Source organism: Rattus norvegicus, chromosome 7 (genome assembly GCF_036323735.1).
Source record: "Rattus norvegicus strain BN/NHsdMcwi chromosome 7, GRCr8, whole genome shotgun sequence".
NCBI classification, from domain to species: domain Eukaryota; kingdom Metazoa; phylum Chordata; class Mammalia; order Rodentia; family Muridae; genus Rattus; species Rattus norvegicus.
Genome location: NC_086025.1, coordinates 9,515,990 through 9,531,409, shown reverse-complemented (window position 1 = coordinate 9,531,409; position 15,420 = coordinate 9,515,990). Strand labels below are relative to the sequence as shown.

At 56.4% G+C, this 15,420-nt stretch overlaps 1 protein-coding gene across 2 annotated transcripts; it reads right to left on the bottom strand.

Moving 5' to 3' along the window:
- Positions 1-734: 734 nt before the first annotated feature.
- Lingo3 (leucine rich repeat and Ig domain containing 3) lies at positions 735-12,158 on the bottom strand. Of its 2 annotated transcripts, XM_063264283.1 has the most exons (3): positions 11,616-12,158; positions 2,538-4,119; positions 735-2,369 (listed from the first exon to the last, which is right to left on the bottom strand). In XM_063264283.1, exons 2-3 carry the CDS (start codon positions 4,071-4,073, stop codon positions 2,304-2,306), a joined length of 1,602 nt encoding a protein of 533 aa, XP_063120353.1. In that variant the 5' UTR covers positions 4,074-4,119; positions 11,616-12,158; the 3' UTR covers positions 735-2,303. The 2 variants fall into 2 exon arrangements, with proteins under 2 accessions (XP_063120353.1, NP_001103079.1); NM_001109609.1 differs by having other exon boundaries at positions 2,304-4,119; positions 11,616-11,712.
- Positions 12,159-15,420: the final 3,262 nt, after the last annotated feature.

Genomic DNA, 15,420 nt, shown 5'->3' with positions numbered 1-15,420 from the left:
GAGTGGAGCTAGGACCTTCTCAGGGCTGCCCCTCACCTCCAGCACCCTGGAGGAGCTAAGACCCTGAAATGAGCAGGCCTAGGGCAGGAGCAACGAGACTTACACTTCTCATCCGGCACCCTGCATGGGGAAGCAGAAGAATCCAAAGCTGAAGATAGTGAGTTTGAGACCAGCCTGGGTTACATGAAATTCTATTAAAGAATAACAGCTCAAATAATAAATTATAAGAAGGCAGGCTGATCCAGTGACTTTGATTTAGGGAGGCTAAGGCAGCACAGTCTGGGGACTTCATTTCCCTGGGTTCTTGTTGATAGGACACCTAGGAAGTCCCTGGTGCTGGTCTACTACAGAGCGCATGGACTGCCCTCTTAACTTTTCCAGCCCTGTCCTACCCTGACAGGGAAAAATCACTCACACACCTGCTGGTGACGCCAAGTGTCTGAGGTGCTGGGGATAGAATCAGCTTCCTGCAAGCAAGGTGAGCCCCAGCCTCAGTCCCAAGTCTATAAACATCTCACCTTCTAATTTGTTACATAGGTGAGGCTGGCCTGCCCCTGCTCCAGGGCTGGGTTGAGGTGTCTATCACCATGAAAGGCCCTGCCACCAGCAGCTTCTCTCCCAGGTCACCCTTGCAATCAGAGTCACACAGCTTCCCAACCTCAAAGGAGGGACCCAGCCACCCCAACACCCACCCCAACCCCTCCTATGGGAATAATTATATCTAAAAGTCTGACTTTTGTATTAAATCAACTTGTTTAATTGGATTTCAGTCGAACACAGCATGTGAGGATGGAGGTTGTTGGGACTGGGGAACTCCAATGTAATAATGTACTGACACTGTGAACTCTAACCCTGCCGGGAGTGCACCCCTCCTGTCTTTTAATAACTCTAAAGGCACTTGGATTTCGTTGGTTGTTTTGACGGCCCTGGGGTTGCCATGGCAATGGGGGCTAAGAGGATAGACACTCTACGACCAAAGAGGTCAATTTTGTCAGGCTCAGGGATAAGAGTCTGGAAATGCCAGTCCATTCCATTACGTGTCCTGTTGATCAGTTTGTATGCGATGGAGAGGTTGGGGAGGTCAGAACCAAAGGGTCCCCGAGTTCCCAGCCCAGTTCCGACTTGCAGAGCTTGATCTGGTCTTGCATTATGCCTTTGTGTCTGGACACAGTCATGAGGGCCTCTAGGTATACAGGCAAAGGCTACAAGCTCAGACCTGCTCTGTAAAGACAGACAGACGGTCCTGATGGACCACAGGCATTAAGTGGGGCAGGTGGGATGAGTGTCTGTCTGTCTTACCACATGTCCAACGGGCAACTGTACTTTCCTGGTTTTTGACCAAGTCCCACAAAGTGCCCTCTGTCCCCTCTTTCAACAGCGTCCTGTAACCAGGCAGAGGTTACACTGGGGAGAAACTTAGTTGGGATAGGCTAGTGGGTCATGACCTGGCCCTGTCTAACATCTGAGCATTCCCCATGAACTGCCCCTGGCTGCTCACCCCCTCCCACTCCCTCAGCAGGGGACTTCTGCAGAGCAGCAAGGTGGGTGTGGATGGCCGGAGAGGCACTCCTAGGACCCAGGGCAGCTGGCAATCCTGCAAGCAGATGTCCGGCATGGCAAGCAGGGTGGAGGGACCTCTGGGGAACATGGCTTCTCCTGGCAGGTGGCCCCCTGGGCCTGAAGTTCCTGGTGGGATGGAAAGTGGGGAGAGGGCTCCCGAGGTGACTGAGCTTCTCAGCAGGGTCTGGGGTAGCCCTGGGTACCCGAGTAGCAGTGGACAGGAGCTGGACCAGTGCATTCCAGGGTCCCTACTGCAGTCTTGGGCCCTGTGTGACTCAGAAGTATGTGAGAGACACAGGTTGTGTCACAATGAGCTGAGGAGAAACCCACTGCAAGCACTGTGTGCCCTGTGTCCCCAGGGCTCTCACTGTAGGCATGTGGGGGACGTGACTGCTGAGTAGGGGCAGAGGGAGGATGCAGGACTTTAGGGCCACAGCCTGCACCTGCATAAGAAATCTTGGACCCTGAGTGTCCCCAGTCACTTTGGGTCCCAGCACAGCAGCCACAGCAGAGGGTGGGAAAGACGGATTGAAACCTTAGAAAACACTTCAGGAACTGCAAAAGGTGTGATTTGCTCAAAAACAATCCCACATATGTCTACAAAAATAAGGAAGTTCTGCTTGTGAGCTGACTTGCAGCTGCCTCCATGGCTACCCCCTGGGAAAATATGCATAGGTGGAAATTATCTGGGACTGGACAGAGGTTCAAGCGGTCCCGTTCTCACAGCTCACCATGGGACCGGCTCAGATCATCTTCATGTTGAACTTGCGTGCGCCACCCTGGCCAGCCGCAGCCGCTGGACCGTCCACCTTGCGGAAGGAATATTCCACAGAGAAGTTATTCTTGTGCTGTCCACGGCCGCGGCTCCACACAAAGAGCAGCAGAAAGCAGAAGAGGACCACGCCCAGGAAGGTGATGCACCCCATGGCGGTGGACACAAGAATGGTGGTGAGGTCCAGAGGGAACCGAACGCCCACCTGCGTCTCGTTGTGCCCATCGCTCTGGGTCCGGTTGGCAGCCGGATGGATGGTCAAGGTGGCGAAATAAGTGTCGTTACCCCCGGCGTTGCTGGCCACACACGTGTAGGTGCCACTGTCCTGAGGCCGCGTGTCTGTGATGGCCAGGGTGCCCCCAGGCAGCACTCGTGCCCGGCCCCGGCTGGCAGCCGTAACGGAGTGGTGCTGGGGCGTCACCCAGGCCACCGTGGGCGCAGGCTCGCCCTCAGCGCGGCACAGAAAGCGCACGTCGTCACCCTCGGTGGCGGTCACATGCTGCAGCCGTCTCTCCCGGATCTTGGGCTTGCGACACACGAAGTACTCGAAGAGCACGGAGTCAGGGAGGTTGTGCAAGGCGTCGCCGCGCACCTCGGCGGGGGTGGCGCAGGCGGGGAGCCTGCCGTCAAAGTTCAGGGTCTTCCTCCTCTGCACGATCCACAGCAGGCGACAGTCGCAGGCCAGAGGGTTGCCGTCCACGCGCAGCGTCTCGAGCGTGTTCACGGAGTGGAACGTGTTCTCCTCCAGCGTGGACAGCAGGTTGTCTGAGAGGTTGAGCAGGCGGATCTGTCGCAGCCCCACGAAGGCCTGCGGCTCGATGACGGCCAGCAGGGCTCCTGCTAGGTGAAGCTCGCGCAGGCGCACCAGGTCTCTGAAGGAGCCGCGTGGCACCATGCTGATGGGGTTGTGCGACAGGTTGAGGCACGTGAGGTGGGCCTGCTGTCGCAGCGCGGCGGCCGGCACAGCCGTGATGTTGGTGTGCGTGATGGACAGCGAGGTGAGGTTCAGCCCACGCAGGCTGCCCGGGGCTACCTCCTCCAGCAGCGGCCAGTTGTCAATCTCCAGATGTAAGAGTCCCGGAAGCTTCTGGAAATTCTGGTCCTCCAGGGCGGCAATGGCCAGGTGGCGCAGGCGCAGAGCGCCCAAGCCCCGCAGGTGACCCAGCGACTCCGGGGACAGCGACGTGAGATTGCAGCGCTCCAGCGTGAGCTCAGCCAGCCCCAGCAGCCCCGCGAAGGCCCTGCGGGAGATGAACACCAGGTCGTTATCGCCCACCTCCAGCCGCTGCAGGCTGCGCAGGTCCTGGAAGCTGAAATCCAGCAGGATGACCAGTTTGTTCTCGCTCAGGTCCAGCAGCGTGAGGCTGTCCAGATGTGTGAACACGCCTGGCGGGATGAGCTTCAGCTGGTTGCCACGGAGACGCAGGACGCGCAGGCGGGGCAGGTTGGCGAAGGCCCCAGGTTCCACGTGGGCGATCACGTTATGGTTGAGGTCCAGCTCCTCCAGGGTGGGCAGCGAGGCCAGGTCCCCGGGGTTCAGGCAGCGGATGCGGTTGCGGCTCAGCTCCAGCATCCGTGTCTCTGCCGGGATGCCTTCGGGTACGGCGGTCAGCCGGCGGCGCCCGCAGGCCACAGTACGAGTGGACGCGGAGCACTCGCAGCGTGCGGGGCAGCCTGTGGCCAGGGGCGCTGTGGGCAGCAGCAGCAAGTGCAGGCCCAGCATGTGCAGCCAGCAGGTCATGGTGTAAGGTCTGGGCCTAGGGCCTCGCCAGCATAGTCCAGGACAGCTGGAATGGGAAGACAGGTAGACTACATCAATATCCGTGGCACCCAGCTAGACACAGGGATGCCGACCCAGGACAGCACACCCAGCAAATCTCAACACAGATGCCCACTATGACAGTATGATAGAAACCAAGGATCCATGGACAGATGGCAGAAACAGCGTGGGCCACCCACGTTGGAGTATTACTCAGCCATGAAAAGGAGCGAGGTTCCGACACACACCTACAGGACCCATGAGGACACTGCTCAGTGAGAGACCATGTCCCAAAGACTACTTAATGGGACTCCATGAAACACCTAGAACAGGTGGAGGAGGTTTAAAACAAATTCTTTTGTAGCTCAGGCTGGCTTGAAATCAGTGTGATAAGTAGCTGAGGCTACCCTTGAAGATGGAGGTAGAGCTGGGTGAGAAAACAAACTGCTCAGAGACTCCTGCACCTGAGAACTTGGAAGAAACAGGAAGATTCTTGCCCTGCACCTCGGAGGGGCAGTTCTAGTAAACACTGTTGAGTTTGGCTGTCTGGAGTCTGGGACTGTGACAGGGAATAACTCCCTTTCTGCAGAGACCCAATTTGTGAGTCGTGATGACCCTCAGTGGCTGTGAGGGAGAAACGCTAGCGAGGATGGAGGAGCAGTCAGGAAACGCCCTAAGACTGGATTGAAGGCTAATGGAGTGACTGATGGGGACTGGGGACCAGAGTGAGCAGGGGGCTAAGATGCCAATAGATGCTGAGACATCTTGCAGTGCCGGTCTGACTAGGCTGGACCGGGGTTTTTCTCAGGCGACCTGACGGTGGCAGGGACAGCTGGACTGAGCTGCCTGGCCTCTTTTGCAACACGGATTCCCATCTGCCAGGCAGCTATTTATGGCATGTTAGCAGCTGAAGCCCCCAGGCAAGACTACGGGCACAGAGTAGACTGGCAGCCCTGGTGACTGAGTATGCGGGTCTTGTAAGAGACAGAAGGCACAGGTGTGAAGGAGAACCCATGCCAGGAATCCCCCAGTGAGGGGGCTGGGGGCGTGGTCAGGGGTGGAGCACTGCCTAGAATCCCCCAGTGAGAGGACTGGGGACGTGGTCAGGGCTGAATCCCTGTCTGGGATTCCCCCAGTGAGGCGGTTAGGGGTGTGGCCGAGGGTGGAGCTTCTGCCTAGAATTCCCAGTAAGGGGTGGAGTTCCTACCTTAAACCCTGTCTTCCCTTTCTCTCTCTGTCTTTCTGTGCTGTGTTCACCTGTGTGGAGCCCAGAGGTGGAGTCCTCAGCAGTCATCCTCAACCTTGTCTTTTGAGACAAGGTCTCTCAGTAGGACCCGAAATCTGATGGTTAGGCAAGGCTGTTCAGTCACGAGCCCCAGGGGTCCTACCACCTCTTTAGCGTTCAGATGCAGAAGTGTGCCCTCGTGCCAACTTGTGTGGGGATTTGAACTCAGGTCTTCTGGCTTGTGCAGCAGCACCTCAGGACTGAGCCATCACCATCACACCTTTTCTTCCCAGCCTCTTACAAGCTACACAGTCCTTGTATCTGAGTCACAGACTCTGCTGCATGTGTGGTTTTTGAAGTGGGACTTCAGGTTGCCCAGATTGGCCTGGAACTGTCTATATTGGTGGTCTTAAACACCTGATCTTTGTTTCTGCCTCCGGAGTCGCTAGGCTGTGGCAGAGAGCGCCTAGTACTGACAGGTCAAGTGTCTCTAGGTCGCTGTCACTGAAGCACCAGTCCCTGTGCGATCCCTGATGCTGATGGTCCCTGCACCCTCTCTGGCCCGGGCTTGTCAAACCTCAGCCATCAGATCCCTCCAGGACGCCACCGGCAAGTGCTCTCTCTCTAATTACTCCACCAGGCAGGGCAGCAGATCTCTTGAGCCAGCTCAGCAGGGGCCACTGAAAGGGTGACCTAGTTTTTTCAACTCTAACCTCTCCTGGCAGGCCTGGCCCTGTCATCTCCACTGCAGGGTGGTAGAGAAGCTGCAGGGGTGTGGTGAGGTGGGGCGGGGTGGACAGCTGTCTAAAACAACTGCCAGCTCTCAGCTTGGACCCTGACCCTTCTTGCTGTGTGCCCACAGGACCTTACACGGCCCTTTTGAGGTGTTTGCTGACCGTGGCACGTGAGAGTGGGAGCATGGAGTCACCTTCCCCATGTGCTTCCCCTCAGTGAGAGGAACAGTAGAGGCACTAGAAGGCCCTCATGCTGAAGAAGGCAGGAAGGGAGAGGGTGTCCAGGGCACAGGGAATTGGGGTGGCACAGGGAAATAGGCTGGTTTCTCTGTCCCCTCTCTTGCCCTGTGGTCTGGGGGAGGGTTACTAACAACACCATCCCTCATCTCTGCTGAGGACTGGACCTACTGTGTGGCTTTTTTGTTCTTGCTGTAGACTTTGCCACACTAAGCTCAGGCAAGTCTCAAACTTCAGCAATCCTCCTGCCTCAGCCTCCCAAGGGCTGACAAAGGACAGGCAATAGAACTGGCTAGTCATCTCTTGTTGGCCTTGTGTCACATGAGTTGCCCTGGGCTCCTCTCAATCCACCTCCAGGGATGGGGAGCTCAGAAAAGGGGGTGCTTTTCTCTACTCCCACTGACACCCCACCAGGTGCTGGCAACTCTGTCAAACAAATATTAAGGGACATCCCAAACGTGTTGGGAGCGGCAGCACCTGTAATTCCATTGTCCCAGAAGCTCAGGCAGGAGGATTATGAATTTCAGGACAACCTCTAATTTACTGAGACCCTCTCTCAAAATAAAAAAAACAGGAAAGAGTCTGGAGAGGCAGCTGTGTGATCAGAGCTTTGCCAACTCTACTGGGTTTGGTTCCTGTACCCGCGTGGCAGCTCACAGCTCCTGAAACTATTTCCAGGATCTGACGCCTTCTTCTGGTTTCCTGGGGCACTGCACACATGCGGTGCACAGTCAGACATGCAGGCAGCATACTGTATACTAATATATATATATATATATATATATATATATATATATATATATATATATATATATATATATGGGATAATTAGCCAGCCATGATGGCTCACACCTTCTCTGTGAGCCTGGTCTACAGAGTGAGTTCTAGGACAGCCAGGGCTACACAGAGGAAAAACTGTTTCAAACAAACACATAAAAAAGCAAAACAAAACCCCATACTTCCCAAACCCAAATGAGTTTTAAAAAATTAAAAATAAAAGAAAAACAGGAAAAGAAAACTGAAGTGTGGCTTAGGAGTGGAGCCCCTTTGGAATCCCCAAGTAAGGGTCCGGGGGGCGTGGTCGGGGTGGAGCCCCCTTGGAATCGCCCAGTGAGGGTCTGGGGGCGTGGTCAGGGGGTGGAACACTGGTCTAGCCTGCCAGAGACCAAGATTTCCATTCCTGACACTGAAAAAAAAAAAAAAAGTCTAAAAGGGACTCTTCTGATTCAAAGGGCCCTCTGAGGCTGTGTACCTGACCACAGGAATAGTTGCCTTATGTAGAAGAATCTAGAACCTTCTGGCTTCTTTCTCGCTCCACCCCACGGTGGAACCCTTGAGGCTGGGCTGCCTGGGCTGGCTCATTCAGCCACCGAGGTCGCTCTCGGTGGGCTTCAGGGGTCTGGCCAAGCCCAGTATGCACTCTGTGGAAGGAAGATCTAAGCCTAAGGCTTCAAGGACATGACTCATTAATATGCATGAGAAGCCACCGCAGCGGCCTTGGCAGGGCCTCATTGCAGGGTCCAGCCTGCCCAGTCACTGTCCTCCAACCCTTGGCTCATGTCACCTTAGGATGGGGTCCCACGATTTCAAGCCTACCCCCAGGGCCTATGTATATATATATATATATATATATATATATATATATATATATATATATATATAACAAACGCCTCTAACTCAGACCCCCATCACCTCGCTCGCTGCCCCCTCTCCAGCCCCCCGCTATGCACAAATCCCTGTCTGATTCTCCCATTCCGGACATTTCCTATCATGGAGTCCCACCCAGGGGCCTGCTGTGTCCCTGTAGTTGGCTGAGAGTGAGCAAACATAAATACTGGCAAATAAATGAACTGAAGGTTTGGAAAACCTTCCAGAGGAGAGTGAGTTCAGGGCTACAGGGCAGCACCAAGGGACCACCCAGCTGCACGCTGGGGCAAAGGTAATTCCCACTCAGCCTGGGACAATGCACTTTATGAAGTGCTTGCCCCTTGCCTGCCTGAGTTCCGTCCCCGGATCCACATGGTGTTAGAGGAGATCTAATTCCCACCATTTGTCCTCTGACCTCCACAGACGTGTTCACATGTGCACACACACAGTCCAGACGCCCAGGGTTAGGATCATGTCTCTGTGGGCAGAAAGGCGTACATCTCTTTCCAGCCTCAGCTTCCAATTTGCAGAAGACCGAACAGGAGCCCAGGGCTGGGGCGTTGTCCTCTGACTGGCCTGCTTCTAGATGCTTCTACCAGGTGCTGCCTTGGTTAGGAGTAGGTCTCCAACTCACTCACTCTCATTCATCATTCAAGAGGCATTCAGTAGACACTCGATGTATGCCTGCTGCTGTTCTCAGTCTTTATGGAAAGGGGTCATCGTGGTGGGGACTGGTGACCTCCTGGGTAGACAGGACACTGCCAATGAACCCAAGCTGAAGACTGTCCTGGGTTCTCTGGGGCCCAGTGTCACCTTGGGGTTGTGGGAAGGAATCAGGCAGAAAGGTGAGGTAGAAAGACTCAAGATTTTGTGACCCTGGATCCATGGAGAGGGGCCGTGAGCCAAGGCACGTGGGGCCTCCACGCCATGACATTGTGGGGATGTTTCTGGGCCAGCCTGGGTCTCAGGAGGGAGTATGTTAGTGTGTGTGGCAGATGGTGGCTTCTTCCAGCAGCCAGGGGAACTCGCTTGCACCCAGGGCCACCGTGGTTTGGAGGAGAGTGGCCTGCAGTGTGGCCTCTGGTGGCTAGGGCCTGCTGCTTGTTGGCAGGAGAATGGTTTGCTCCCTGCTCAGAAGTCTGACACCTGCCAAAGCCACACTATGGGGGTCTGCTAGAGGTCCCCAAGGCCTACACCCATGGAACAGTCTGGAAAACAGAGGCCTCTCCAAGCCTTCTAACCCTCTCTTTCTGGCTACAGACAAAGAAGCATTTGGCTCCAGGGGAGACAGAGTACAGCTGTGGAATCCTGGGTCCCTCTGGGCCACAAGACACTGAGGCCCTAACCTGAGAAAGATGAACCCGTAGGCTGGGGGTGACAGGCTTCAGTGGCAACCGGTCCTTCAGCCCTGGGATAAGAAGTGTAGGGATAAAGTGGGGAGAGGATGGACCTGGCATACCCCCACACAGTACCCCCTCTCTGAGGTATAATTTTGGGGACACTCTCCCAGCCTCCACCTCCAGGGCTGGTGCATTCTCCCGTCCTAGATCTCGGCCCTCCTGGGCCTTTAATCCATAACAATTCATTAAGGCCTAATTAGCCTCCCATCTGCTGTGGGGCCCTGGACACTGTTTTTGGGGGGTGGGGAGGCTCCTGACCCAATTTCCTTAATAGTCTGTGCCTGAGGGGTGTAGTGGGCTCCCCACCGCCCACCACAGCAGTGAAGGAGAGGAAGGTTCTAGACTGGCAAATACTTAACCCCCAATAGACGTTGTGCCCACTCATCCACTAGCCCGGAGAACAGGAAAGGCGGCACTCATGGGCTGGGGAGGAGACTGGGGGATCGGGGATGGACACTATGGTCCTGGGGGAGGTGGTTGCCAGGACAGGGTGTCAATTGTAGGAAGGAACCAGGGACAAAAGAGCAATTAGGAAGCTGAGGGGACCCCCACTGAGCCTCCCACCCTGTCCTGGGGTCCTGGGTGTCTTCTTCCTCCCACCGCACCTCATCTGGGTGTCTGTGTGTTGGGGACCCCAGCTCACCCACCTGTGAGCATTGGAAACCGAGTCTCATGCCAGCTCTGTTTTTACAAAATCCTAACTCCTCATTGTTCTGAAGCTCAAGATTGACACGGGAGGCGGTGGGCGGCTCACCCGGGCTGCCCACGCAGTAACTGGGAAAGAGTTCTAAAAGGCTTTCTACCTGGTGAGCTGGGAGTGAGTCAGGAGTGCCCGGGGGAGAAGCACAAAAACCTTGGCTTTGGGACCTTGTATGCTCTCACCCTTCAGGCACAATCACGTGTCTGGCTGCAACTGGGGGTGGATGGCAGCGGCCACCCCCACTCTACAGATGGAAACACTGAGGCCGGACGCGCATGCGTGCTGTGCTGCTCGGGTAGGAGCTGACAAAGGGAGTCTTCAACATCCTACCTGCCCCGGAGCAGTATTAAGGCCTGGGTGGATCAGGACTTGATACCCTGATCCTGGAGGGAGGTGGTTGCCGAGATGGATGTCAATTATAGGAAGGAACCAGGGACAGAAGAGCAATTAGGAAGCTGAGGGGACCCCCACTGGGCCTCTCATCCCCCCGCCCCCCTCCAAGGTGGGTGTCTTCTTCCTCCCGCCCCACCTCCTCTGGGTGTCTGTGTGGAAGGGACCTCCATGGGGGTGAACTGACACCATTCTAAGCCTCCCCTGCAGTTCAGAGGGGAAGGGACCAGGGCTGAGCTTTTTTTTTTTAACCCTAAGGTCCCCAGGGCTGTTTCCAACCTGAGCCCTTCTGTCTCACCGTCATTCACCTCTTAACACTCTTCTTACAAGCTTTGTAGCCTGGTGCCTCCTCCAGGGAGACCTCCAGGGTTACCATCAGCCTGACAGTTTTGTGCTTGCTAAAAGTCCCCAAATTCCAAGCCCTAATAGCCCCTCCTGGTCACCAAAAACAGGTACCAGATGCCCCACCTGGAGCCACAGGGTCTCAAAGCCCTACCTGGGCTCTGGGTTCCCCTCCACACACACTAAGAAGCCTCCCGGCACCATACAGCTTCCCAAATGCATCAGACCCCCAAGTTCTGAGCACTCCCCACTGGGAGGAGGGACACCTGTGTCTTGGGGACTCTGGCATTGGGAGCTCTTGATCGCTAGGTGAGGTGAGAACACACACCGTGTTCAACTGGAACCCAAGCTCTGAGCCTCTCAACTTGTTGAATGGGGCCCAGTGGCCTCCCTGGTCAGGCCCAGTACCCAGGGGACACCAGGCCTGGCCTGTGAGAAGGGTTAGACAGACGCCCTCACCACCGTGGCTGCTACTGGGACACAGGCCTGCCCAGTGGGGGGTCTCCGCCCAACACCCCATTCCCTCCCCACTGGATCGAGACTCCCAAAATGTGTGGGTCCCGTGTGTAGACCCCCCTCAATTCACCTCGCGCGCATCGCCCAGCACTGGCTGGCGGGGGATCTCAGGGCGCCCAGTCGCGGCTCCATCCCGGGTGTCCCCCTGCCGCAGTGCGCATCACCATTCCGCGTCCCCCAAGGTGCTGCCCCACATGCGCCCCTCGATCCCCTAGGTTCTGCATCTCTGGAGGCGGGGTGGACCCCGAAGTTTCCCCGGGGGTGCAGAAAAGCTGGAGAGGAGCGCGCGTGGGGGGCCTGGAGGGGTCCCCGGACTGCAGCGCTGTCACTCACCTGGGCGGCTCCTCCTTGGACGGCGCGGGGGGCCGCTCGGAGCAGCCACCAGCCGCCACCAGCCGCCGCCACCGCCACCGCCACCTCCCGGGCTCTGCCGTACGCGTCCCCGCCGCGCATCCCCGTGCGCATGGCCAGGGTGCGCGCGAGCTGCAAGGGGCGCGCGCGACAACACGTGTTGGAGCAGGTCCGGGGCAGACGGGGACGCAGCACCCCGGTACCCCGCGTGCCTAGCACATCCCTGTCCTCGGGGCCTCCGCAGACACTGAGTACCGAGAAATGCTTGGGGGCTCCCCAGATACGACAGGTTGTCCCGTTGGAACCTTCTGGAAATTGCCAACTCTCCTCTGTCCCCTCCCTCCCAGGACAGGCCTCCACCATCTGCACTGTACCGCACACCTTCCTGCCCTGCCAAGTCTCATCCCCTGTGGCCTTGCTCCTCAGTGAGTTCCAAACCCTGCTTTGGCTCCCACTGCTCTGCTGCCGGCCCTACTCCCACTGCCATCCATCCGGGTTATGGCTGCCGCCAGCCCCCCCCCACCCCCCATGTGCCTTTCCCTGTGCCTGGGACTGCGCTGGCACATACAGCCTACTAGTGTGGGTAGTAGGTAGAAGGGTGCATACATTACATAGGGGAACATGGTGAGAACCCCGAGATAAGAGGGGGAGCAGCTGCTGCTTTTACTGAGGACTGCCGTTCAGGCCCCAGCACCCATATGCCAGTTCACAACCATTCATGACTCCCGTTCCAGGAGACCTGAGGTCACCTTCGGGTTTGTGGGCACCTGTACAGAGTTAAAAATAAGATAACTCTTAGCCCAAGTCTCCGCACTCAGAAGGCAGAGGCAGGGGGATCTCTGAGTTTGAGGCCAGCCTGGTCTGCAGAGCAAGTTCCAGGACAGCCAGGGATACATTGAGAAGCCATGACTCAAAATAAAGTAACTTTACAAAGGGGTGGGGGGGTGTGCCACTGAGGTCAGCCCCACCCCACCCCTCTTCTGAGGCTGGGAACCCAATGCTCCAGCCTAGCAGAAAGGAAACAGGGGTTGAGTGTGGAGCAACCAAACCAGCGTCTCCCAAGTCAGAGGCTCAGACCTTGGGGTCCAGGTTGGGAGATATGAGAGGGAGGAGGTGACAGTCCCCCAGGGCAGAGTCTCAGTAAGCAGTCATTCTGAGGAGCTGGCTGCATCTGGCTCTGTCCTCCTCCTCACTGTAGCAAACTGAGTGTGCTGGAGGCCTTTGTCCCTGGAGAGGGGGTGACCTGTAGGCCTAGCTGCAGGGAGCCCCGGCATGTTTGCACACCCCCCTCATGTGCCCTCTCTGTCCTCCAGTAAGGTTTAGTGGCAGGCAGCTCTGCCACCTGTGACTCAAGCAGGCTCCCTTCCCAGACTGTCACATTGGCCTGAGGCCCAAAAACTGCATCCTGTGAGGCCACAGACCAGGTCCCCCTCCCCAAGCCAAGAGGCCAGGGAGCCAGTGCCCTCCACCAATATCCTTGGAGCTAGACACCCAACTCCACACCAGGCCGGCCCTGTCTGTGCACTGCTGTGCTGTGTGACCCCAGGCAGATTGCATCCCTTCTCTGAGTTTCTGAGGTTGTGAGCACTGGATTCCTGCTGCACACACACCACGGTACGTGGTAAATCCGACTTTCCATGGTTGAGAAGACAACCAAAGCCAGAGGTGGACCCAGGAAGCCTCAGGGACTCTGGCTGCCTGCTTGGGCCCCATTCCAGGTCCTGCCCATCTAGGCTGAGTCCACCCGCAAGGAGCAAGGAGCTCCCATTCCTAGCGCTGCAGACTACAGCTTTAATGGCTGGGGGGCGCCAGGGTCCGAGGGGGCTCTGTCCACTTCCTCTCATGACTCTGGCAAATGAGAAAGCAACAGCAGGCGGGACCACAGCCGAGGGGCCTGGCTCCCACCGCAGGACCTTTGCACATGCTGTTCAGACTGGAAAGCAGAATGCCTTCCCTAGCGTCTGCCCTGCCCGCCCCTGCTTCCTCCTGACTCACATCCCCACCCGGCCGCCTTCTGTCCCCCGTTCCCAGCCTCCCTGCAATTTCCTAAGATATCCTATAATTTACTCATTCATCCTATTTATGTCAGCCCTTCCCCCTCTCTCCTAGGCACGGCCTCCCTGCACAGGCTTGGCGTCCAATAGACTCCGGTTTGAACTTGCCACATAAGTGATGGCAAACTGGACAGGGGTGGTCTGAGCAGGAGAGGGTGAGTTTCTGAAGACCAAGGCATCCCCCACCTTCTCTCTTCAACTAGTGTGTCACCCGTGGGAGCCAGCTGAGGACAGAGATATGCTCAAGCCATGAATACAGCCGGCACTTAATAGACTCTAAACGTGTGTGTAAGGCTTGGATGAGGGTGGTGGGTGTGAAGCCCACAGGCCCAGCTGCTGTGTGACCATGGGATGTCTCTTGCCCTCTCTGAGCTCAGGTTCCTGGCAGGTTCCCCCATCCCCATCCCCACTCCGCAGCGCTGTAGGGAGGCTGCGTGGGAGAGCTGCAGGAGGGTCACAGCCTGGCAGGCAGTGGAGCGGTTAGCACCTGGTTGCCAAGGTTACGACCACCTGCGGAGGTGACGTTGCTATGGAGATGGACCACCTAGGTGAAAAGGGTGGCTCTGCTGATGGGGGAAGCATGGGTGTGGCTGGAGGGGAGGCAGTGACTGCCTGGGGGAAGACACGCTCATTATGGTCGGGGACAGCTTGGGGGTCCCTATGTGGAACTTCAGTAGCTGCCCTGATAGGCAGAAGTGGGTTTTGATTCTTTTTTTTTTTTTTTCCGGAGCTGGGGACTGAACCCAGGGCCTTGCGCTTGCTAGGTAAGCGCTCTATCACTGAGCTAAATCCCCAACCCAGAAGTGGGTTTTGAAATGGAAGGCCCTTTGAGATCCTGATTGCTGTAGTCCTGCGGAAACTTACAGCAGCAGCGGACAGCTGTGCCGCCCCAGTTCCTAACCAGTGGCCTTCCCTATGTACCTAGAGGGTAGTGGTCAGATATCAAGGTGTGAAACGACAGGTTCCACGCGTCTTCAGTCTAGCCCCAGGTAGGCAGGCTCATTGCTGTGCATCTTCAGGTCAGTGACAAACCTCTCTGGGCCCTAATAGCTCCATCTGTAAACTATGAATAAGGTTAGCAACCCCCATGGCTTTGAGCAGGTATGTGGTATCCCCAAGGCTGTCTGTGGTCAACAATAAATGTTTAGACAGTTGCAGGGGTGATGTTATTGGAAAAGGTACCAACATTTTACCTGCAGGGAACCTGGGAGACTCAGGGAGTTGTAGGCAAGATTACAGCTGGGTTTGCCTGATGATATGGGAGGATCCTTTGGGCTCCTCAAGACCTGCACCCACTCCCAGAGGGAACATATAAAAATGGCCTCTTGTCCCAGGCCAGCCAGGACTATATAGGCTCTGTCTCAAAATGCCAAAGAAAGGGAAGAAGGGAAGGGTTATGAAGTGGGGGCTCTTTTTTTTTTTTTTTTTTTTTTCTTTTTTTCGGAGCTGGGGACGGAACCCAGGGCCTTGCACTTGCTAGGCAAGTGCTCTACCGCTGAGCTAAATCCCCAACACCGAAGTGGGGGCTCTTGATCCTAGAGGGACCCCTCAGTGGTTAGAGCACCTGAGTTCAGTTCAGAGCACACCCAGGGCCGTTTACAACTGTGACTCCAGCTCCAGGGAACCGGCGCCCCCATCAGGCCTGCTCGGAAATGGCACCTGTGCACAGACAGGCGTGCAGATACACACACACACACACACACACACACACACACACACACACACATCTATAA